The sequence below is a fragment of the Thunnus maccoyii genome, chromosome 14, assembly GCF_910596095.1.
Source record: "Thunnus maccoyii chromosome 14, fThuMac1.1, whole genome shotgun sequence".
Taxonomy (NCBI): Eukaryota; Metazoa; Chordata; class Actinopteri; order Scombriformes; family Scombridae; genus Thunnus; species Thunnus maccoyii.
The window spans coordinates 17559142-17581183 of NC_056546.1; the positions used below are offsets into that span (position 1 = coordinate 17559142).

Sequence of the window (22042 nt, forward strand, 5' to 3'; positions counted from 1 at the left end):
TCAGTTTTGAAAATTATCATCTTCATCATCCCTATCATAATGCTCTTACTTTGTCATTCACAGGTGAATTTGGATGACAACCTACAGTCACTGATTGACAGCCAAGCAGACTCTCCTGCTCCTGAGCTCTGTGTTGAGGCTGCAACAATACTGCTGGAATTAGTCAAAGTCATCATCAGTCAAGTAAGTACATAATAGCTTTATATCTTTATTTTTTTTGCCACAAATTGAAAATGTAGAATGCGTTTTTCTCCTTAGTAACTGTCTGTCTTCTCAACAAAGCAGAGACCAGACACCGATGCATTATGGGAAGTGCAGCTCCCAGCAAGTGTGATGCAGTTCTTTTGTCTACTCCATAACCTCCGCCCCAGAGACCCACTGTGGGCATCCCCAGAGTTCCTCCATGCACTCGCTGGTGTTGTGTTCCCCCCGGATGGTTCAGAGGTTTGTGTGTTACACTTAGTGTATTTATGAAATCTTAATTCTACTCTCTCTGGGCTTTATTCACTGGTTGTCCACTTTTTTCAGGGTGTGAATAAGCCTTGCTCAGTGGGTGAAGGCGAGGACGCATCCAATAGTCTTTCAGCCAGGAAGCCAGTTTCCGACTTCATTCGTATTCTGCTGATGGACAGTCTTCTTAATGTTTCTGTCAACAGCAACACACATCCTCTGGCGCTGCTCCTGGAGGTGAATGCACACACATATAAACAAAAGCACTCATTTATGTTGTTTACAGATCACACTCACATTTCTACACACATGTATACACACATATAGACATTTTTGCTGAAATGTATTCCCTCAGAAAAAGGCTCCTCAAAATATTATAATAGTGCAAAACTGTTATTTCTCCAGAAGGTGCCACTCTTTGCTCAGTTACTGAATAAGGCAGAGCCAAGGTACTGATGGTAAAATCACTTACCACTAGGAGACAGAAAATACCAATAGGCCAAGAGCTACAGATTTCTGTAGAGGTGTTTTCAGCCTGCATGTACACATGCTGTCACCTACACTTAAGACAACATGTGACAAGGTTTTCCCCTCAATATATGATAGAAAAAAGAGCCACGACATTTAAAACTATCTGTCTATCTATACGTTGTTTTCAAAACAGTGTTGCATCAAGTTTTCTAACTAATAATCTATATAAATGATACAGTTCTCCCCAGATGGTGCAACACTGGAGCAGAAGCAGAGTTACCAGACAGAGCTGCTGGAGCTGATCATGGACATCATCCGCATGCTCAGCCATGAGGAAGAAAACACCACTCATCTCATCTCACAAGGTAGAACTACCACGTAGAGTTATCTCACAACATAAACTGACCATACCTTTAGTGTCCATGCATAAAAGTATCTCATCTGAAAGTATTGATTTACTGGTTACTGGTTTCTCTTAGACTCCAAGAATGATACATCTGAAGGACAGATGGGCACGTTGATGGAGAATGTGGTGATGGTCAGTAAGACTCTGCAGAAGAAACTTTGCAGTGGAACATTCTTGGGAGACTCCGAGAGTTTGATCAACTTCCTCGCAGATCAGATTGTGGTGGTAAGATGAACATACAGAGACATGTACTGTATACACACCTTACACTGATGTTTAATTGAAAAAATAATATTTTTCACAATTAAACTGATGATTGAAAAATGTGGATTACTAATAATGCACATTTAGTGTCTTTTAACCAGTAGGAGCTTTGGATTTATTTAAAACCACAGGATTGCAAATATTTAATTTAATGTTATTTTACACTGACCAATAACAGATACACTGCTGTATACTTTTAGGCCCTGGAGAAAGGCCAAACTCAGAAAGAGAAGACGGTGTCAGCTCTCTACTCATGCACCAATAAAGTCCTGCTTTACTTCCTGTCTCAACCTCGACATTCCCAAGAAGAAAAAGAAGGGGTCATCAGGACGTTACAAACCCTTAAGGAACGCTGGGATGTTGTCATGGCGACTTTCAATTCAAATGTGAACTTCATTACATGCCTTCTTCATTGTCTGTTACTGATACGATCTGGAAGGTAATAGCGAAACGGAAACCCACATGCAGATGCACGCATATTTGTATAGTTGAAACCAGAATTCACTGAAAATTCACAAAATCACTTTTTTTTTAAAAGCTACCCTGAAGGTTTTGGATGCATGACACAAAAAGTGCACAACAAGAAAGTTCCGGCCCACCTGTTTCCTACCATGACCAGACATTCTGCCAATGGAGCAGATTTTACCACAGGTATGACGGCTGGTATGTGAGCGTTTATTTACTTTCATCACTTTAGCTTGTCATTTTCCTCAATGTACTAAGTCTATAGAGGTTTACTGGGTCACTTGAGAGTTCAGAACAAATATGTGTGTGTTTCAGATGACAAAGAACTAGTATCCATGGCAGAGGCCTGCTGGTCAAAGGTCATGACGGAGAGGCAACACACGCTTGAAGAAACATATAAGATAGAGATCTCAGCCAGCCAAACAACAGAGAAGGGGCCTGTCAGCATGACTGACATCAGCCCTCTGTGGGAGGAGACAGCACACAAAGCCTGGCTGCAATACACAGGTTAGCTCTTGTTATACTAATAATTTGGACTTTCAGTGCATTCAGAAGGAGATATCTGAAATTTTGTTTGTAAAATGTCTTTTCAGAGTCTCAGAAGAAGAAGCTGGCCAGCAGCCCTCAGAAGAAGTTTGATATGATCAGCAGTGCTGTTCGCTCTGCTTTCGGCAGACTGGGGAAAGAGACGGTAACAGTAGAGGTAAATACATGCACATTCCCTCGATGTGTGGTCCTTTTCAGGATATAGAGGTGGCTTGTGACTGTTGTCCCCTTTGAAGAGTGTGGGGTTGTTACCTTTTCCCAGGTGTCCCTGCATCCCAGAGTGCTGTACCACCAAAAAATCATCCCAAAGTCACTGCTGTGTTTGTGCTGTGGGCCACCCAGCCCTGTGGGGGTGTTTGATTATTTCTTTAAATGGATTTGGATTATCACAGCTGATTGCCCCTGAGTGGGCATAGTAATTGATATCTGTTAGGCCTATCCATGGGAACACTAGCTACAAACACACTGTTTGCTGCTGAAGGTTAAAGACGCGTTTATTGTTGTTTTTCCCCCCGAAACACGTGGCCCACATCATTAGTTCCCCCACAACGCTTAAGACGTCGAGCCATCTGGAGCAGGGAGCGGGGACATATTACTCAGGCACACAGGCATGAAATTACCGCGTCTGTGTGTCTGTCTCAACCCCAGAAAGTGCGTGCGTTCTTGTTTATGCGCGTCTCTTGCCCACAGAAATCGGGTTGGCAATTATAGTGGTACCAATCTGATGAAAACATTATTCATTTGATGTTATTCTTTATCATATCAGTCTTTGACAGGCTATCAGAGAGGGTGATGAATTGTTTTTCCATCTGAGAGGCAGGCAAGAGGAGGGAGGGATCTTTGCCTTCTTCTTCTCTGCAGTGCGTTGCACCACTGAGTAGGTTGGAGCATGGAGTGAGTGTTCAAAAAATGATATTCAAATCGTCAGTAATGGTCAGCCACAATCCATCCGTCCTCACGAAGAAACAAGTGAGTCATTAATTAATTTCCGGATCATCAACTCATGACCTTTATTTGGCAAGCCATAAGAGATGCTTATGGGGAGTCTCTTTTCAGTCATTGGATCCACAGTAATACATTTCAACAGAGCACTGAGCATAGTTTCCCCGAGTCTCAGATTTCTACTTTTATTGAACAAGAAAAAGAGTTTTAAAGCCTACTGTAGGTAATGAATGAGAATATAGAGACTGATAGGCAGACTCTGTCCTCAGTCAAGCTTCAGTGCAATCCTTCTAAAGATTTATTTCATCAGCGAATGCAGTTTCCATAATCATATCTGTGTCCTCATATTAGAAAGATAATTAACAGCACTAATGATCACGTTAAGTTCATTACACATTCACTGCCAGCCCAGAATGAAGTTGACATTATGTTGCCTTATCATCAAAGGTGGCGTATTGTTGGGAAGTCATTAAAATGGAAATGAGTGTGATGTTCTGATGTTAATTGCAGAGGGAAGAGATGAGTTATGTATTTAATGCAGCATTTAAAAAGCCAATGAGGTTCCTATCTGCTAAATAGGGTAATTAATGCTATATATTACTTATGTTTGTCCAAATGAAGGAATGAAATTAGAAGATGATGACGCCGACTTGCTGTTTATCTGTCACACCACGACTCTAGCTTGCAAACTTCATTATTACTCTCTTTTCTGTCTGTAATATTTCTATAATCTCCCCTCAAATTACTCCTTTATTTCTTTCTCTGCACAACTTCTCATTTGGATAGGCAGTCAGTCATTTAGAGAAACAGTTTTCTCTCTCCAGAAGGCTTGTCAAAGTTTGTTGTCAACTTTTACGCATGGGTTTATTCTGAATTATAGCAAGTTTTTGCATCTCTTGTATTAGAGAAGTAGTTGTTTCCTTTTTATTGTACTTGAAAACAATTACGGCATTCATAGGGTTATACCGCAAAACACAGAATTTGCATCTGTAAATAAGACTCGATATAAAGAATTACTGCATGTTCATTCAGTCAATTAAATGGCTTTCCTGGGTCAGCTGTGAGGATGGACACATGTTGTTTCACTAGTCTCTCAGCGAGCACTGCTGTGATGATGGGCTTAATGAAGCAGTTAACAGTCAGAATATGATCCCAGTGTGTCTGCTGAACATGAGCATCCTGCAGTGTCAACACAGCTCTGTTTTGGGGTTTTTCTATTTTTTCTTTTCTTTTCTCTTTTAATCGACACATACACACACACTCACTCACACACACACACACACACACACAATAAAGGCGCACACACACTCACCTTGCCCTTGACTGTGGTGTGGCTCAGTGATATTAATGTTTATGTTAATTAGATCACACCAACAAATGATTACATTTCCAGACAGGGTTATTGTAAGACTGTAGCCACTAGCTTATTTTGCCCAGTGAATGCAATTTAGAACCAATGTAATTGCATGAATGTATTGTAATTGCATGAGGAAACAACAATACCATTATGAATATACAATCTCTGTGAACATGATGTGTGCTGTGTGTGTACAATATGAGCTAAAGGAAGAGCGATTGCGCTGCCTGCTCTTTTCATTTGCACCCATCAGGTTACTCTTCTTTCTTTGTAGGAGTTCCTGACCTACATGGAGTCACATCGACAGAGAGGCTACAGCATGTTTGAGAATATGAGGACAAACCAGTTACAGGTTTGACAGAAACGTTTCCAAGGATATACTGAAATAGATGTTATTAAAAAGCCCAAATTGGATTAACTTGGATCTGTAATAATGTGTATCTCTGTCTCATCTATTCCCTGTATAACGGCCTGTTGCTGCGGCCCAGTTAAAAGCCACTGAGTGGGAGCGTGTGAGCGCCGAGTGGCTGCATGTAGAGGCGGAGCTGCTGAGGGAGAGAGCCGTGTTCGGCCCTGGTCCAGGGGTGCTGATTAGCCGAGACTGGGTGCAAGACGCTGCCGAAGGACCCAATCGGACCAGACCACGCATCCGCAGAAAGGCTCTGAGACGATCCAAACGGGTATAGCACTTCAGTTTAGAGGACAATCTCTGAAGCAGGATAAGTGTACAATAAGTGTACAAGTAGTATACAGTCTAACCTTTAAAAGTACCATATGTTGTTACAACAGGTGTTAGGAAATCTGTCTCTGGGTTTGAGGACTGGCATGTCTGGGGAGAGCAAAACCAGAACAGAAGCTGACACAGGTAAAGAACAGTGTTGCCTGTTGATTTTTGAAAATCTCCTTTTACCACAATGTGGTAGCTCAGTGGGAAAATCTGTGTTTCCTTTGTAAAAGAGCCAAAGATCCTGTGTGAAGTTGGAGCAGAGGCTAAAGAGAATGAAGAGGAGGGAGGGCAGGATTGTGATCATCTGACCTTCTTTCCCGTTTTGAATGAGACACCCGTTGTCACTGAGGGTCTACTCGATCCCTTGACCCCAGAACCCTGCTCGCACACACAGGACTGCCCTGACATACGTATCATCCTGCAGGAGCTGCATCCTGGAGAGGAGGTACGGTAGCACGAGAGGCTGTGTTGGTAATGCCGGGCTAAAAACATCATAGCTAAACACAAGCACAACTGCTTCCGACCCTGCTAATATTCACAATCATAATTATCTGATGTAGACTAAGGGATTCCAATAGCCCGGCGCTGCTATCAGAATTTCATCTTTCCTCATTAGTGTAATGTTTTAATGTCGAGGCCCAGCTCAGCTCTTCTCATTCTTCCAGTGAGTTAGAAACCAAAGCACATGTTGACAGGGACTCTCATTGCTCCGGCAACCAGCCGCGGCTTTTAATGTTTCTGACAGAAGTATTAATAAAAACAGTAGGAGGTGATGCAAGCTGTCTTACATCCGCTTAGTAAGTGTGTGATGTGTGCAAGTGTGTCCTGTTGTCTTGCAGTGGTTCAGTGTGTGAGTCCTGCTGAGCTTCCTGTCAAATGCACAGAGTCATTAGCTCTGAAAAATGCACACACACACACACACAAACACACACACACACACACACATACACACACACACATTGAGTAACACACACACACACACACACAAACACAGTAACACACAAAGGGAGACCCACGCATAATTAGCTTTCCAGCGCCAATAGTGTGATTATGACAGTAATGTGTGTGGGGAGAAATCAATGGTCTGACATTAGGCTCTCAGTCAATAAAAGTCCTCCTTTTCTCTCCTTCTTCCCATCATCAGCTAAATCACCCTCAGACTGATAATGCATATCTGTCCAGAGCACAGTAAGGAGATAAGGAAACAAGTTTATTGTTATGTATTTAATCTTTGATAACAATAAATTTAACTAGTTTTTTTCTGAAATCTAGTCATTGTTAGGGACAGTAGGCCTGACGCCAGTTTGTGTTCACTGATGGAAACCGCCATAAAACCGGACCATGATATAGCTCACTGTAAAATTTCTGTGCCATGTTGAGACTCACTCACCTTGACTCTTAAACGCTCTCACATGACAAGTGATATTATCCATCATAGCATGTCTGTATGTGTGCATTCAGACAAGAGGTTCTGATCACTTAGCAGGTTTCCTATTGTGTACGTGGCAGTGATTAATTCTCCTAATAATGGCCAGGCAGGGCTTCCTCCTCCTCCACCACCAAGCGTGTGACTCCGTGTCTGGGGGTAGGGAGTCTGATTTGATTAGTATAAATTGTGAGGGGCCTGCGGGTATGTTGGGGCCCCATATGGTTTTTGGGCACTGTGTCCCAGAGGGCCTGCAGAGGGGCCAACACAGGGAGACAGCCAGGTGCACACACTCACTGTGAAATGAGGGGAGACAATAGAATTAGCCACACATTATCACAATGCAGTTAGCATTAGCAACAACCAGCGCTGAAAGCAGCATGTGGGTCCACTTTGGCGCTGGAAGGAGAACAGACACTGCTGAAAAAAGGGGGCCGGGCCTTCTTCTCCTCATCAATCAGCTCTGATAATGAAGTGTTCAACTGTGTCTTTTTAATAATGATTAAAATATGTGATTAAAATGATCAATCAAGTAAAGCCTGAAGTGCCTGTGTTGCTGCCATGTCATGTCCCGGGAGAGAAATGTGCTGATGTGAATTGTGCCTCTCACAAGGGGCTTAATGTATCTCTCTTTCTCTTCTTCCTCCTCTCTCTCTATCTCTTTAGGTAAAGGCTAAGATGTGTGTAGTGATGGTGAGCAGCCTCAGAGTGACAGAGGGGGTGCTGCTGTTTGGGAAGGAGAGTCTGCTCTTGTGTGAGGGATTCACTCTTTGTCCCACTGGAGATGTTTGTTGCAGGAAACACCACCCCAGCAGGTACAGCTATGTGTGCCCTACGGTTGTGTGCAGTTACAACAAAGCATGTAAAGAGCATAGCTGGCCAGTTGTCTCAATCAGTCATCTGTTATTCTCTTTCTTTCTCTGCCAGTGTGAGGGATTCCTCCATTTCCACCATGCTGAGTGAAGAGCTGCCATCAGCCAGCTGTAGGCGCTGGCTCTATGAGGATATCAAGGAGGCCCGCTTCATGCGATTCCTTTTAGAGGTCAGACATCCAAATTGTCCTGCTGATGCCTGAAATTAGCGAGCATCTTATATTCAGATTGTGTCAATGCAGGATATAGTTGGAAAACATTCACTTTGCTCTCTGAGCACACATGAAAATTTCTCTTCACTTACAGCACAAACAGCAGACTGTTGTGCATTTAATGTGCTCTTGCAGCTGTTTTCCGTTTGTTATTTCTGTATGTGGATTTGACAGTCATTCAAGGTGCATGTTAAGCTCAGGGTTTAAAGGGGATCTGTTAGATATAAATATGTACAAGACACAAATGTCATTGCATGTGAGTTACTGAAGAGCCACTGTCCCTCTCCGTTACTGCTGCCACCATCAGGACAACGCTATCGAGATCTTCATGAGAAACGGACACTCAGCCTTCCTGGTGTTCCTGAATAAAGACCACGTCTCTGCATATAAAAGGTGCCACATTAATATAGATTGGGTGGTAATTTTTTTTTTTTGACTCAGATCTCAAATCTTTTACCTTTCTCCTCCCGCAGGTTGTGCGCGGTAGTGTCATCATTAAAAGGCAGAGGGGTTGCTGAGGTCATCGCTAATGCTAGGTAAGTTAGTCACAGTCATCAAGCAGCAAAATTTCAAGACAGTAAATGTAATCACTCTTTTTATTTTATTAACTAAAATGTGAATTACATCGAAAAATAGGTGAGTAACATATAGCTAGATATTATACACATATAATAAAAATTTGTAGGGCTGTCTAACGATGATGTCAGCAGCTTTTAGGTCATTTGATTGGCTTGTGTTCTAACTTTTTTATTCTCCACACATCCTGATTGACTGTAGCCACTGAGTTTGGTGCCATCAGTCCTGAATAAGTCCTTATCCTTTTCTCCTCAAATGCGTCTCCTCCTCCTCCTCCTCCTCCTCCTCCTCCTCCTCCTCTTGTAAGCCTTTCTGTCTGCTCTTTACATCTCTTAAGGCATGTCCTACACAGGCTGCTCTCGTGGACCAGGTACACATCCTCTTCTGGCTTTTCCTTCAGCGTCCCCTCACCATCCCCCTGAACGTACAACAGGGGGTTCCGTTTCACGTTCAACTTAGTGAGACTGCGTAAGACTTTCACAAACTCTGGTAGGCTGATGAAGAGGTTATCGAACAGGCCTAACTCTTGGAGACTGTCTAGAGCCACCATAGTGGGAGGCAGGTCGTCCAGTTGGTTCATTCCCAGATTGAGACTCTTCAGGTTGGTAAGGAGACCCAGTGTAGAGGGTAAAGCTGCAGAGGTCAGGCGGTTGTTAGAGAGGTTGAGGTGGGTCAGTCCCGCTAGGTTACCGATGGACTCGGGCACAGACTCCAGCTTGTTGCTGTGTAGATCCAGCCATCTGAGCGATGAAAAGTTCCCAATGTTTTCTGGGAGTTTCTGTATCAGGTTGCGGCTGAGGTCCAACTCATCCACGTTGGTCAGTTTCAAGAGACACTTTGGGAAGACGGTTATACCCATGTTGCTAAGGGTGAGTCTGCGCCGTCCATCTGGTGTCATGCGTATTGCCTTTTTGGCAATCTTGACAGTCACCTTTGTCCCTTTGGCTCCCTTCCCTTTGGGCATGGTACTGCAACACACAGAGAATTACTGCATGATTCACTTTAAAATTCAGCTTCACTTTTGTGATAGTTGCCCCCAAGAGGCTTATATACAATAATTTGTCTAATCTACACCATCACACAGTACTATGGCAAATAAATGTGTTGTGTGTATGTTTCCGTGTAAGTATGTGTGTGTAATGCTGATGTGATTTATTCAGATACAAGGGCTTATGTATGGCCTCGGGCAATAGGGAAAGCATGGTCTCTGAGGATTGAGAGCTTGAGTGGTACGTGTGTGCGTGTTTGTGTGTGTGTGTGTGCGTGTGTGTGTGTTGCAGTGTTATGTCTGCACTAGTGCGTGCTCACCCAGTGTTGCCCATGGGGGTATTTAAGAGCATGACTCTCTAATTAAGGCTAATGCTGGGGAACAATAGGAGAGCGGCGACACTGGGTAATACAGCAAAAACAAATGAGTGCTGATGCTCCCTCACCATTCAACTGATTGAGCTGTTTGGCTCTTTTCGGGCTTTCAGGCAAGGAAGGTGTGTGTGTGTGTGTGTATGTGTGTAGGACATCCACATGCAAGTGTGTCGACATACATGGGTGTACTGTACCACAGTACGTGTACAGTGTGTGCACAAAGAGTCAAATCAGGACTTTGATAAATGATAGTTAGGGAGTGTTTGGAGTGTGATGAGGGCTTCGCTCTTCTCCCCTCCCTGTCTCAGAGAGCAAGGTGTGTGTCTGTTTGTCTGTGTTACACCCCAAGGCCCTCTCTCGCCTCATTCATCATCCTCAGGATGAGAGAGGTTATCCACTGGTGCTTGTTCCCATTATAACCTCCTATAGAAAGCTATTGCATGAAATTATTGCCTGCAATTAGATAACACATACTGGGCCAAATGCAATGATTGATTTAGTGTAGTTTTACAAAATTATTTGGTCAGGAGTTATTGGATGAGGGGAGGAGTTAGAAACTGGATACACTTCAAGTAGGCTCTCGCTTCTTAGCTAAATCCATTTGCTGTATGCATCCCTATTTCATTTTCCAGTTCAGATCCTGCTATATCCCTGTTATAAACTTTCATTTATATATTTTTAATGTAAATGAAGATATCTACTCACCATATTTTTATCTTCTTTTTTCCTGAGTTGATGTTAATAAAGTGATGAGATTGTCTTCAGTTTTAGAAACATACCAACAGTATCAGCTCCTGTGAACCGGCCATTTTAGCTTGAAACCTCTCACCCCTGTGTCAAAAAAGAAAGTAACAGTAGTCATATTGTTATAGCATAGCAACAAATCATAAAATAAATTACATTTCCACTTTGCTCAGCATTTAGTAGTTGTACTCATAATACCTGGTAATTGTATCTCACAAAATGCTGTGGTGTAGTCAAGAGAAAAGATCAGGAATGCACCGTTTGTGTATATCAGCATTTCCCTAGCCTGGAAAGTCAAGGTTCCTCTTGTTTAATAGCGTTACTTAGCAACTGGGGTGCTTGGCGCCAGGACTTTATTGCCATGTTACTGGCCCACAGAGGGAAAAGAGATTTCAGGAGCAGTTGAATGCTTTCCTAATTTAGATTAAACACATTTAGATAGGTGTTCCATGAGTAAATTGTAGATTAATTAAAAACATGGAATTTTGATTGAGCATGTTTTGTGCTCAGCAGTTTGTTAAAGTGAAACTTTTAAGAGTATGCCTCTCTATTTGAGTGAACGCTTATTAAAAGATCAACTTACAACAGTCTTTGAACAAGCACCTAAGAGAAAAAGAGAGACGTAGAGGAAACTACTGAGAGTCTTAGTCATGAAGCAGGAAATCTTATATTTTTCTTGGAAATCTGCAAACTATTCATGACAGAAATTTGTTGTTGCTGTTCCTGTTTGACCAGTAATCATTAACTATGTGAGGCGGTGCCACATGTCATTAAAAAGCTCAGATGTACACGGAAAATATTGCTTTCTCTTTCAAACATTTCAGTTTGTGGATGGAGACTAGTCACACAACTTACACTGTTACACAATGTATATTTCCTCACAACCTACAGATGGCACCATGTCCTTCACCCTCCACATCTCTACTCACTATTTATGCTACACACTGTAGCTCACCTCAGTCCCATAACTGCTCCTACAGCTGTGTACACACAATTTCTGTTTCCTGAATCACTCACTCACCTCCAGTCTGCTGCTGGTTCAGAACTCTGCTGTGTTACATTTCAACACTGGTTGCTAGGCAACAGAGCAAGCAAGCAAAAAAAAAACTTTGTGTTGATAGGCATTGCTCAGTGATCAGCCTCTGATGCTAACTCAATGTGTTTGTTTTTATGTGCATCAGGAAGACCCCAGTGGTTGAAAAGGCAGCCCTTGTTAAATGGCAGGTAATGCAATAAACACGGCTCTTCTTCCATTTTGTTTTGTCAGAGTTGTTTGTGCTCCTATTTTTTCCCCTTCGACATAACTAATGATTGCCAAATTTTTAACTGTCATTCAGTTTCGGTTTTGTTTACAACTACATTCCTGTGTCTTGTGAGGTGTTATCTACTTCATATCATGTTATCTGTCCCCCAGAAAGGGGAGATAAGTAACTTCGAGTACTTGATGCATCTGAATACTCTTGCTGGGAGGACATACAATGACCTGATGCAGTATCCAGTTTTCCCCTGGGTCCTAGCTGACTACCAGTCAGAGGTAGGACCTCACACAACAACTTCTTTGTCTTACACAAAGGAAATATCCTTTATACTGTAGGTCAGAGACTATGGGAGTGAAAGTATTAGGAGTTAACCCATGCTAAAATGTACATGTATAGCTTACATCAATGTCTACAAAGGACGATATACCGTGTGTATTTTTTTCTTAAAGGTTTTATTCATACTATTATACCCCTTTTATCTCTGTCCTGGATAGACACTTGACCTGTCAGATCCTGCAACTTTCCGTGATCTTTCTAAGCCAATGGGAGCTCAGACAGAGAAAAGGAAACAGATGTTCCTACAGAGATATGAAGAAGTGGAGAGCAGTGAGGGTGAAGGTATCTTGTCACCTTCTCACTTTTCATTCGTCTCGCTTTTGCTGTTTAATGTACCTTTCATCCAACATGCCATGTGTCCTTTTGAACCGGTTCACTCTTTAGGAGATTTGTCAGCACGATGTCACTACTGCACCCATTACTCCTCAGCCATCATCGTGGCCTCCTTTCTTGTCAGGATGGAGCCGTTTTCACACACCTTCCAGGCACTGCAGGTGAGGCCACTGAAATGAGGAAATATAAAAATACATCCAGGTAAACTCATGGTCTTTTTTATGATCCTAAAGTGGATAAGCTGATATTAGATATAAATTTGTGTCTCACTGCCCATAGTGAGTGTGACTGGCTGGGGAAGAAATGGAAATATTTTTTAGAAAATCCACTTATGTTCATAGAATAGAAAATGGATTTTTTTTCTTTGTGTGAACCCACATTATGATCTACCATTCATCATGTGCAAAGGTATAATACTAAACAAACATTCCTGTGCATTAAGCTGCAACAGTTCACATTATAATGGAACTTTATATTACAGCATAATTATCAGGGCATCAATGGGCTTATTATAAAAGATTAATGATGAAAATTTAAGCTTTTTAGTTAAATGTGCCTTTTGTTGGCACGAATCTGAGGCCCATCTTATAAACTGAAGATCTGGCCTCATTCACACACACATGAATACATGTATATAACTCCGTATGAATTAAATAAGGCCAAATTCAGAATGTAATCACTGCTGATCACCAGACGTTTTGTCTTGATTTTTCTTAAGAAATGTAAGAAAGTTCAGTCCATTGTGTATCATATCAGTCTGTTTCCACTAACCCACGGGCCTTCTACAAACCCACTGCTACAGATGCCCATTGACATTCATCACTTTGTCATTTTCTTTTTCGAACATAACCTTGCTAATAATATGACTCTAATATGAGCTATTTTGAGCACTCTGGATCCTGCTTCACTGCTGTTTTTGGTATGAAAACAGATTATTGTGAGATTTCAATATATATGCAAATAATTACAGAAAGCATCTAAAAAAAAAGCCAATGCAAATAGCCACAGATGTTACCAATTTACAATACAGCATCCAATTGATTATAATGAAAGGGCATGCATATTTGATAGTCAGAATAAAGCAATAAAGATGTTAGTCTGGTAAATTACAATGCCTTTTTGTCTTCTGAAGCACATAACGGGTGTGTAGTAATATCCATAACTGGATTTACATCTCTAACCAAGTTTACCAGTATATATGCTATTTTCATTCATTGAGGTAATTGTTTTACTCTAAATTACATTCTCTCTCATGAGATTTCTATCACAGATTATGAAATTTTACAGAAAGATGAAATGATTCCTTCAAATAGTAGCAAATCTTTGTATTATGTAAGCAGGAAATAAGGATATAAAACATGGTTTTACTACTCTGAAACAGATTATTAATGTGCCTGTTGCAAAGTTTGGTTCAACAGTGTGCCAGGGTCTGACAGTGTTGTACCTCATCTCCTCACAGGGAGGGTTTGATATCCCAGAGCGGATGTTTCACAGCGTAAAGAAGGAGTGGGAGTCGGCCTCCAGAGACAACATGGGGGACGTCAGGGAGCTGATCCCAGAGTTCTTCTACCTGCCTGACTTCCTGCTCAACACCAACCACATCCAGCTGGGTCAGACTCTTTTTGTTTTTGTTTTTTTTAAATCTGTGTATCCCAATAAATAACGGAAACTATACATTTACTTTTAAAATATTTGCCTTGTGCAAGTACCCTTGTTAGTCATGAATATGTGCTCTAAAGATAAGGCTTGCATAATTCTATATTTTTCATACTGTCAACAAATCAATGTTTTAGTCAATGTTTTAGTTCAGTATTTTCTAAATTCTCCACTGTGTCTGTGGCCTTTCAGCCCAAAGCCTGTTGGCTCCTATTGAGATGTAAATTGTTAGAAATGGGTCACAAATATTTATTTTTTTAAAAAAGGTTAAAAATTTTACTAGAGCTGGGCACTGTCTTTTTTTTCTTTTTTCTTTTTTTTTTTTTTTAGCAAACATTACTTAAACAAGAGTAAATAGTGCATTTGTTTGGAACTAGTTTCAGCTGCGGATTAACACACTTTTGGTGTTCCAGTGAGTATTTGGGATTGGCTCAAAATAAATTACAATACCTGGTTCGGTGTAATGATGAAACATGTTTGGTGAAACAATATACCTTGTTGATGTGTTTTTAATAGTTTAACAAGTAACCATGTATAATAATGGTCTATGGCTACACAGCCAATACTTGTTAGTGGAGTCAATTCATTTTGGTTTTGGTCTTTGTAAATTCTCTGACACATTCTCTGAACAAATGCAGAGAATGCATTTCTTTCCTCATGAAACATTTGTAAAGCAGATGTTAAAAAATATTTTTGAACCTTCATCTTTTATGGTGGCAAGCTGCCTTTTTTGCCCTGTGTTTTGCTTGTGCATCACTACATTTTTTTAAACATTACTTGATCACTGCAATAGCATGAAACCATCTGTAACCTTGTGCTTGTGATGCGATACTAACTCATAGAGCTCGGGATATTTTACATTGTGCCACAACATTGCCTTATAGCACTTTTGACATTCACTCTGTTTCACCACTAGTGGTCAAAAACTCCTCTGGGTGCCTCTGAAGTCCTGACACATGGTGATGTGATGTGACCCAGCATGCTCTATGTACTGTATTTCCATATCTCTGTAGGCTGTATGGAGGATGGTACCGCTCTGGGAGATGTGGAGCTGCCTCCATGGGCAAAAGACGACCCCCAGGAGTTCATTAGAATCCAACGTGAGGTCAGTGACCCCGACCTCACTGAGGCTGTCCGTTACTATTGGCCAGTCTGGCCTTTTACACAGAAAGACCCGTCCCATAAGACCTAATAATGTTTTTCAATACTCAGTGGCTGACGCACACAGATGTTCTGTTTTAGTATCTAAAACAAGTATCCACTGTAATACTGTTGGTTGCAGTCAGTCAGCTTGTCTTCATTCATACTACCACTGTATAAGAGAGAGATCTTATTCACAACAGCCACTGTCTTATCCTTTATATTCTCAACTCATCTTGTCTTATTGAGTTTGGTTTAGTTAAATTCTTTTAGTACTGACTGTTTTCAAATATAATGGTCAGTTGTTTTGCTTATACCATTTTGCTGAAGTTTGGATGACAGACTCTGCAGGACAACAAGCCTATTTAACGCTAGTCAGGGCAGGAACCAAACGCCATTATTTTTGCCAGCTGTTTATGGGCTGAATGTTTTCTCTCTTTTCTGAGCTCTTTCTTCTCTCTTCCTGTGTGGCGTTATTGTATATCTCTGTTGCTTTTCTGTCTGTTGGTCTGATTTCTTCAGTTTGACCCTCCCTTTTTCCATTCCTGGGGCATCTATGATGGTTATCACTCTGTAATCTACTGAACTACTCATATTGCCTACCATTCTCATAAAATTAGTGACTTTAGAAGATTGTTTTTTTCTTCCATAGACAAATTAACTCAGGACAATATATCCTTGTTATGATGGTTGTTGGTTGTTTTTTTTCAGTTTTCTGCTATTCCAGGATGGGTTTATTAAGATTGGGTGCAAGGATACAGCTTGGCATAATGCCCACTTTTCCTTATTAACTCTTCAAAACCAATCTCTGGCTAATTCTACCCAAATCATTCTTTAATTCTAACATGAAGATAAGCTCATAACACAGCTGTGCAGCATGCTGCTGTTCTAGACTTCTAAATTGACTTTTGGAAGAAATCATACAGTACCTGAATAATTTGATTGGTTGTGCATTCTCGTAGAAGTTTCTTGTGTTTCTAAACTCTCATATTAACAGTTTGACTGATGGTTTTGGTCCCACTGTAATAAAAAAGAGCACTGCATACTGCTGTATTTAAGACTGCACAGTGTAGGTATAGTAGTTTTGTAATATTACTTGACTAGGTGGTCTGGTTTGTGCAACAATCCACTGCATTGTTTCCCTTAGGCCTTGGAAAGTGACTATGTGAGTTCCCACCTCCACCTGTGGATTGACCTGATTTTCGGGTACCGGCAACGAGGCCCCGCAGCTGTAGAAAGTTTCAACACGTTCCATCCTTACTTCTACGCCCAGAGAGGCCGAAAGGATGCTAAGGACCCCCTCATCAAGAGCACAATCTTGGGTTATGTCAGCAACTTTGGCCAGGTTCCCAAACAGGTAAGAAGAATAAACTAAGTGAGAGAAGCGGGACGAGTTCATTTCCTGCATGCAGGTGTATAATAACACTGCTCTTAAAATGATACTTCTTCGTGAATGATACAGTACGTCTTTCCCATAGCTCTTCACCAAGCCCCATCCACCTCGCAGTGGCAACAAGAAAGAAGGATCATCACCACCCCATCCAACTCCATTTTTCTTCAAACTCGACAAACTCAAGACCTCTGCCCAGCCGCTCAGAGGTACTGCTAGACAATAAAAGTGGAACTCAGAAAGCAAACACATGACAGTTTTGGAAAAATATGATTTAATTTTCTCTCTTGCTAAAATTTAGGTGAAAAGAGTGATGCCACTCTCATGTCTGTACACAAATACGAAGCTACAGTGCAGCCAGCAGCCAATTAGGTTAGTTTAGCATCAAACTGGAACCAAGGGAAAACTAGCCTTGTTCTGTCTAAAGGCAATAAAATCCACCTAATGCTCATTTTTATGCTTTGGTTCATTTGTTAGTTTTATAGGTGCTTGTTGGTGGATTTTTTAACATTTTGGACAGGCTAGCTGTTTCCTCTCACTTCCAGTCGTTAGGCTAAGCTAATTGGCTGCTGGCTCTATATTTTATGTATTCTCAGCCAAAATGCCAAACTATTCCTTTAAATGAAGCTATAAAATCAAAGCAAATCATAATACAGCCTTTCAATCAACAGATCTTTCCACACAAATGAATCAACGTTGCTATTTTCTGCTGAGTGAACTGAATTCAATCAATTATAGTCATCTTCATGTGGCACTACTTTGTATTGTTCCTCCTTTATTTTATTACACACCATTTGATGTCAATTATTACACACAAAATGTACTCAAGTCTCAAGGGAATCATTGAAACAGAGCGAGAAAGTCCATAGATTAATTTACACTATGGAAGGGTAGAAGGAGCTATCTGTTAGAGCTACAATATGGAGATGACTCTTCCGCTGAGCCCTACTTAATAATCTGAATATCCCTACAGGCCCACTGAGGGAGAGGAGATGAATCTGCGAATGCTCAGGGAGAGATTCCTGCATATTACATTTCATATTAAATCTTAGAGTGTCTGATCTGATCAATAAGCAGATAGAGATGAATAGGAGGAGGAATGCTAAGACTAATGCAGACACTACTTCTTTCTGGGGATTTTAGAGGCAGAGCCAACGGCGACAGGATATAATGATTTCTGCCTGTTCCTGCATGAATAGGTCAATTACAGGCACAATTATAGCCTCTCTCTCTAACTGCCTCACCCACATACACACACGCACACACACACACACACACACACACACACACTCACATACAACTTGTACTGTCCAGGATGCGGGTGTCCCCCTAGGACAGAGCCTCAGCTTGGTCTAACCTGGGAATAGCTGTTTTAATTGCCCAGTTTTCTCTGGTCACTTTATGAAATTTTCTCCAAGTTTACTGAGATATCAAACTCTTAATGTGATGTTTTTGTAGAGTTATTACCTTTATTTCGCCAGGCAAGTTTATTCAGGTACACTGAAGGCAGAATGAGGTCACTTTTTTATTTTTTTATTCCATAACTATTTAATAGTTGCATATGGTTTAAGTGACAAAATCTCAAAAACACCCTCTTACTTTTTTCACAACTTTTTGCTCGAGAGTGATGCCCCACTCCCAGTAACACTGTCAACCTTTCTGCAGAGCTGCCAAGGGGCCCGGTAGGTCAAATACTGTGTCTGGAAAAAGAGGTGCTGGTCCTGGAGAGAAACCGGCTCCTGCTGTCGCCTCTGTTCAGCTGCTTCTTCAGCTGGGGCTTCCCTGACAACAGCTGTGCCTTCGGAAACTATGCAACAGAGAAGGTATGTAGCATGTTGGGATAAACAGGGAGATAAATTTGACGTTGTTTGTATTTTCTCCCAGCCTTCCAGCCCGAATCAGAATGAAACAAGTGCAAATTATTTCCAGCCCACGGTACATTCATGGCCATGAAATGTTGATAATTTTTCAAATGTGAGAACAGGAATGGTAAATTAATTAAACTTTATATATAGCTTTTACTTCCTTGTATCAATTAGATACTGCGCAATATCAGTCTTACACTGCATTTTCCCCAATTTAATAACATAGATGAAGCATTTCACTGGGTCTGGCAGAGCACTGATGCCACACGCACTGTCAGCTAATCAGTATCAGCTGACTCTTAAACAGTGAGGAGGTCTTTATGATCTTCACTCACTCTATGAGCTGTGTCAACTGATTTATTGACCACTATTCAGAAAGACCTACTTATTTACAACACCTAGCAAAACCTTATGCACTTTGTGTTTATCTCAGTGATATCTGTCTGTTGGCTTCTGTTTTGTAAGGCTTTGTGGGGTTTACATGAAACTCTCCCTGTATAAAATCCTGCTGGTTACTTTGTGTAAAAAAAAATTCTAAAATAGGGTAAAGGTGTAAAGTTGATATCACAATAATTTAACACATTAAAATACAATGTTTTAACTACTATCGGGATTTCTTGACAACTGCGGAAAGATCATTAGTGCTCATCATGTTGCAAATTGGTGCTATTCAAACTTATATTTCCATGAGAACTGTCTAATAGTTTCATGAGAAAAAGAGTTTTTTAGTTACTCTTGAAGTAAAGCTAACACATTTAGCTGTGCTATAACTAGTCTTAATCTGGGTTTTATATGTGAAGAATGCCTGATGGGGGTGATAGTCATGTTTCCACAAAAGGACAAAACACAAGTCACTCCATCATACACACCCTATCACAGTGTCATGATGGTCTATGTATGTATTTCCATGTCCAGACTTTTGCAGTGTGTGAGAGTTTGTGTGACTGGGGGGAGACGTTGTGCGCCGCCTGTCCCAACCCCATGACCATCGTCACTGCAGGAACCAGCACTGTGGTGTGTGTGTGGGACGTAGCAGTCAACAAGGACAAACTCATCCACGTGAAACTTAGACAGGTAAGTCTGGCTGCAACAGAGATTACCACAATGTAATTACCTTGTGTTGGATTGATATGTACACAGACACTTATACTAACTCTGTTTTTCCTTCATAGCCATTATACGGTCACACAGATGCAGTGACATGCTTGGCTGTGTCTGAGGTCCACAGCATGATAGTGAGTGGCTCCCGCGACCTCACCTGTATCCTGTGGGATCTGGAGGAGCTAAGCTACGTCACCCAGCTAGTAGGACACACAACTAGCATCTCTGCACTGGCTGTAAATGAGCTCACAGTAAGTCCTACTATTTATAACGTCTTTCTCTGCGTATTCAACTTCTCCTTAAAAAAACCTCTTTCTATCCTCTCTTTCTTCTGTTCGTTGTAGTCTTTGGCTCAGTGCTGCCGTGTTGTTCCCCTCCACTCACCTCACAGCTTGAGGAAGGGAGGCTTCTCATTGTTGACAGCATGCATATCCTCTTTGTGTGCCTTTTTATTGCTTTTTTTGTGCATCTCTGTGTATATTGGTGCGCACACGGGCGTCAACACCATATTACTCTGTCCAAGGGTGAGATCGCGTCATGTGCAGGGGCTCTGCTCTACCTGTGGACGATGAAGGGTCAGCTGTTGGCCTGCACTGACACTTCCTGCGGGCCTCAGGCAGACATCCTGTGTGTCAGCTTCACACAGAGGCAGGAGTGGGATGCCAGGAACGTCGTTGTCACTGGCTGTGCAGATGGCATCATACGGGTGAGTTGGGTTGTTTTGTGTGTGTGTGTGATGAGAGAAAGAGAGAGAAAGAATGTCTGTCTTTAAAAGCCCTCTCTGGCAGCTCTTTGTAGGACTAATAGGTCAGCAGGAGAGGTTTTTCTTTGTATTATACAGTATACTGTACAGTATTCAAATATGGCAGTCATTACTTTGGCATTAGCCTTGCAGGTAGCAACTTGGATGTCCATTGAGGTATTAGTAACAGCATATGGGTTGTGTGTGTGGTGCGTGACTGTTTTTGCTTAGGATTAATATAAACATATGCTGCCTCTCTGCAATCAAAGCCGCAAACTCTAAATTGGGCTTCACTTGGCGGTGGGTGTCCATGCTACTCGCACAACACACACACATAAATGGTATTATTACTTTATTATTACCTTGAGTTATGGGGTGTGTGTGTGTGCATGTGCCGGTGCGTATGCATGTGTTTGTTATTATGTTGAATTATGTCTGATTTTGCTACTCGTTATGTGTCTCTCATACAGATATGGAGGACAGAGTACACCAGAACACAATTACCTGGCCCTCCAGAAGAGCCTGTGTCCCCAGGGCAAGACCGAACAGCGCAGACAGAGAGAGACGGTAATGCTGCTGGCAACAGGATAGGATATGGATGTATTTATAACGGCAAAGATGATGGGGGTGGCTGACAACAGCACAACTGTAAGACTTGACTGAAAAGAAAGCTGCAAGAAAGCTGAAAGAAATGCTTCCTTTATTCTGTGTTTCAAAAAGAAACCCGTCTCTATCTAATTAGATCAATCTTTAAGTGTGAGATGATTATTTTTAACCGCTCATCTCAGAGCTAGACAGCGTTGTTTCCAGATGAGCACTTGTAATGCTTACCCCATCCCTCACTAGCATTAGGGCTAGCAGGAATTATGTTGTTATAAAGTTATTAAACATAGAGGCAGTAAACACTGATGAGTAATTCTGCTGACGTGTGTGTGCGTGTATAATTTAGAAAGCAATAATACCCAGATCCAATTTGGCATACGTTGGTTACAGCCTCGCGTCACCTCATAGGAGTATTATGCTTGGCAAATTACATTGAGACAAGTCTTTACGTAACACTGAGGCATTTATATTCAAGGGATTTTTCTCCCTTTAACAGCCTACTGACCGCAGATAAACAAAGCGTTAGTGCACATTTTAATTTTTTTACTGGGACCACTGGGTCAGGGTTATAGACAGGGTGGACACCTGGCCTGTGATTATGTAATAAATGGAGATTGAGGTATTCTCATGATGTATCCACAGCGAGCAGCTCGTGCCAGGTTAAAGGCTGGGAGAGACATCTGGTGTTATGTCAAGAGCTGAACAGAAGTCAGGCTGCGTCGCAACGCCGCTACAAAAAAAATCCGGCTATCACAACACTGGCCATATCCAGGTACAGTAAATAACAGGCACAAACA

General features: G+C 41.5%; 2 protein-coding genes across 12 annotated transcripts in view; one reads left to right on the top strand and one right to left on the bottom strand.

The window, feature by feature from the left end:
- wdfy4 (WDFY family member 4) overlaps positions 1–22042 on the top strand; it is a 39921-nt gene that overhangs the window by 17301 nt on the left and 578 nt on the right. For 2 of the 4 annotated variants that reach the window (XM_042433903.1, XM_042433904.1), the window contains exons 34-64: positions 64–183; positions 283–444; positions 529–687; positions 1160–1286; positions 1401–1552; positions 1792–2030; positions 2130–2254; positions 2372–2563; positions 2650–2759; positions 5176–5253; positions 5390–5581; positions 5691–5766; positions 5859–6073; positions 7721–7869; positions 7982–8096; positions 8446–8531; positions 8612–8674; positions 12002–12044; positions 12235–12354; positions 12574–12697; positions 12800–12909; positions 14208–14358; positions 15418–15509; positions 16692–16901; positions 17023–17143; positions 18600–18757; positions 19715–19873; positions 19972–20151; positions 20424–20606; positions 21113–21209; positions 21888–22017. In XM_042433903.1, the coding sequence (XP_042289837.1) occupies positions 64–183; positions 283–444; positions 529–687; positions 1160–1286; positions 1401–1552; positions 1792–2030; positions 2130–2254; positions 2372–2563; positions 2650–2759; positions 5176–5253; positions 5390–5581; positions 5691–5766; positions 5859–6073; positions 7721–7869; positions 7982–8096; positions 8446–8531; positions 8612–8674; positions 12002–12044; positions 12235–12354; positions 12574–12697; positions 12800–12909; positions 14208–14358; positions 15418–15509; positions 16692–16901; positions 17023–17143; positions 18600–18757; positions 19715–19873; positions 19972–20151; positions 20424–20606; positions 21113–21209; positions 21888–22017 (4238 nt within the window). The remainder of the gene's footprint in view (positions 1–63; positions 184–282; positions 445–528; positions 688–1159; positions 1287–1400; positions 1553–1791; positions 2031–2129; positions 2255–2371; positions 2564–2649; positions 2760–5175; positions 5254–5389; positions 5582–5690; positions 5767–5858; positions 6074–7720; positions 7870–7981; positions 8097–8445; positions 8532–8611; positions 8675–12001; positions 12045–12234; positions 12355–12573; positions 12698–12799; positions 12910–14207; positions 14359–15417; positions 15510–16691; positions 16902–17022; positions 17144–18599; positions 18758–19714; positions 19874–19971; positions 20152–20423; positions 20607–21112; positions 21210–21887; positions 22018–22042) is intronic. The other 2 variants (XM_042433906.1, XM_042433905.1) reach the window with 2 other exon arrangements.
- On the bottom strand, positions 8734–11920 carry lrrc18a (leucine rich repeat containing 18a). Of its 8 annotated transcripts, none has more exons than XM_042433912.1 (4): positions 11842–11883; positions 11404–11423; positions 10782–10907; positions 8734–9682 (listed from the first exon to the last, which is right to left on the bottom strand). In XM_042433912.1, exon 4 carries the CDS (start codon positions 9676–9678, stop codon positions 8857–8859), a length of 822 nt encoding a protein of 273 aa, XP_042289846.1. In that variant the 5' UTR covers positions 9679–9682; positions 10782–10907; positions 11404–11423; positions 11842–11883; the 3' UTR covers positions 8734–8856. The 8 variants fall into 8 exon arrangements, with proteins under 8 accessions (XP_042289846.1, XP_042289845.1, XP_042289848.1 ...); XM_042433911.1 differs by lacking the exon at positions 11842–11883 and adding an exon at positions 11776–11837; XM_042433914.1 differs by lacking the exon at positions 11842–11883 and adding an exon at positions 11037–11187 and having other exon boundaries at positions 11404–11421.

Excerpts from the sequence above, each read along its gene's own strand:
- lrrc18a (XM_042433909.1), bottom strand. The coding sequence starts at position 9,678 with ATGCCCAAAGGGAAGGGAGCCAAAGGGACAAAGGTGACTGTCAAGATT.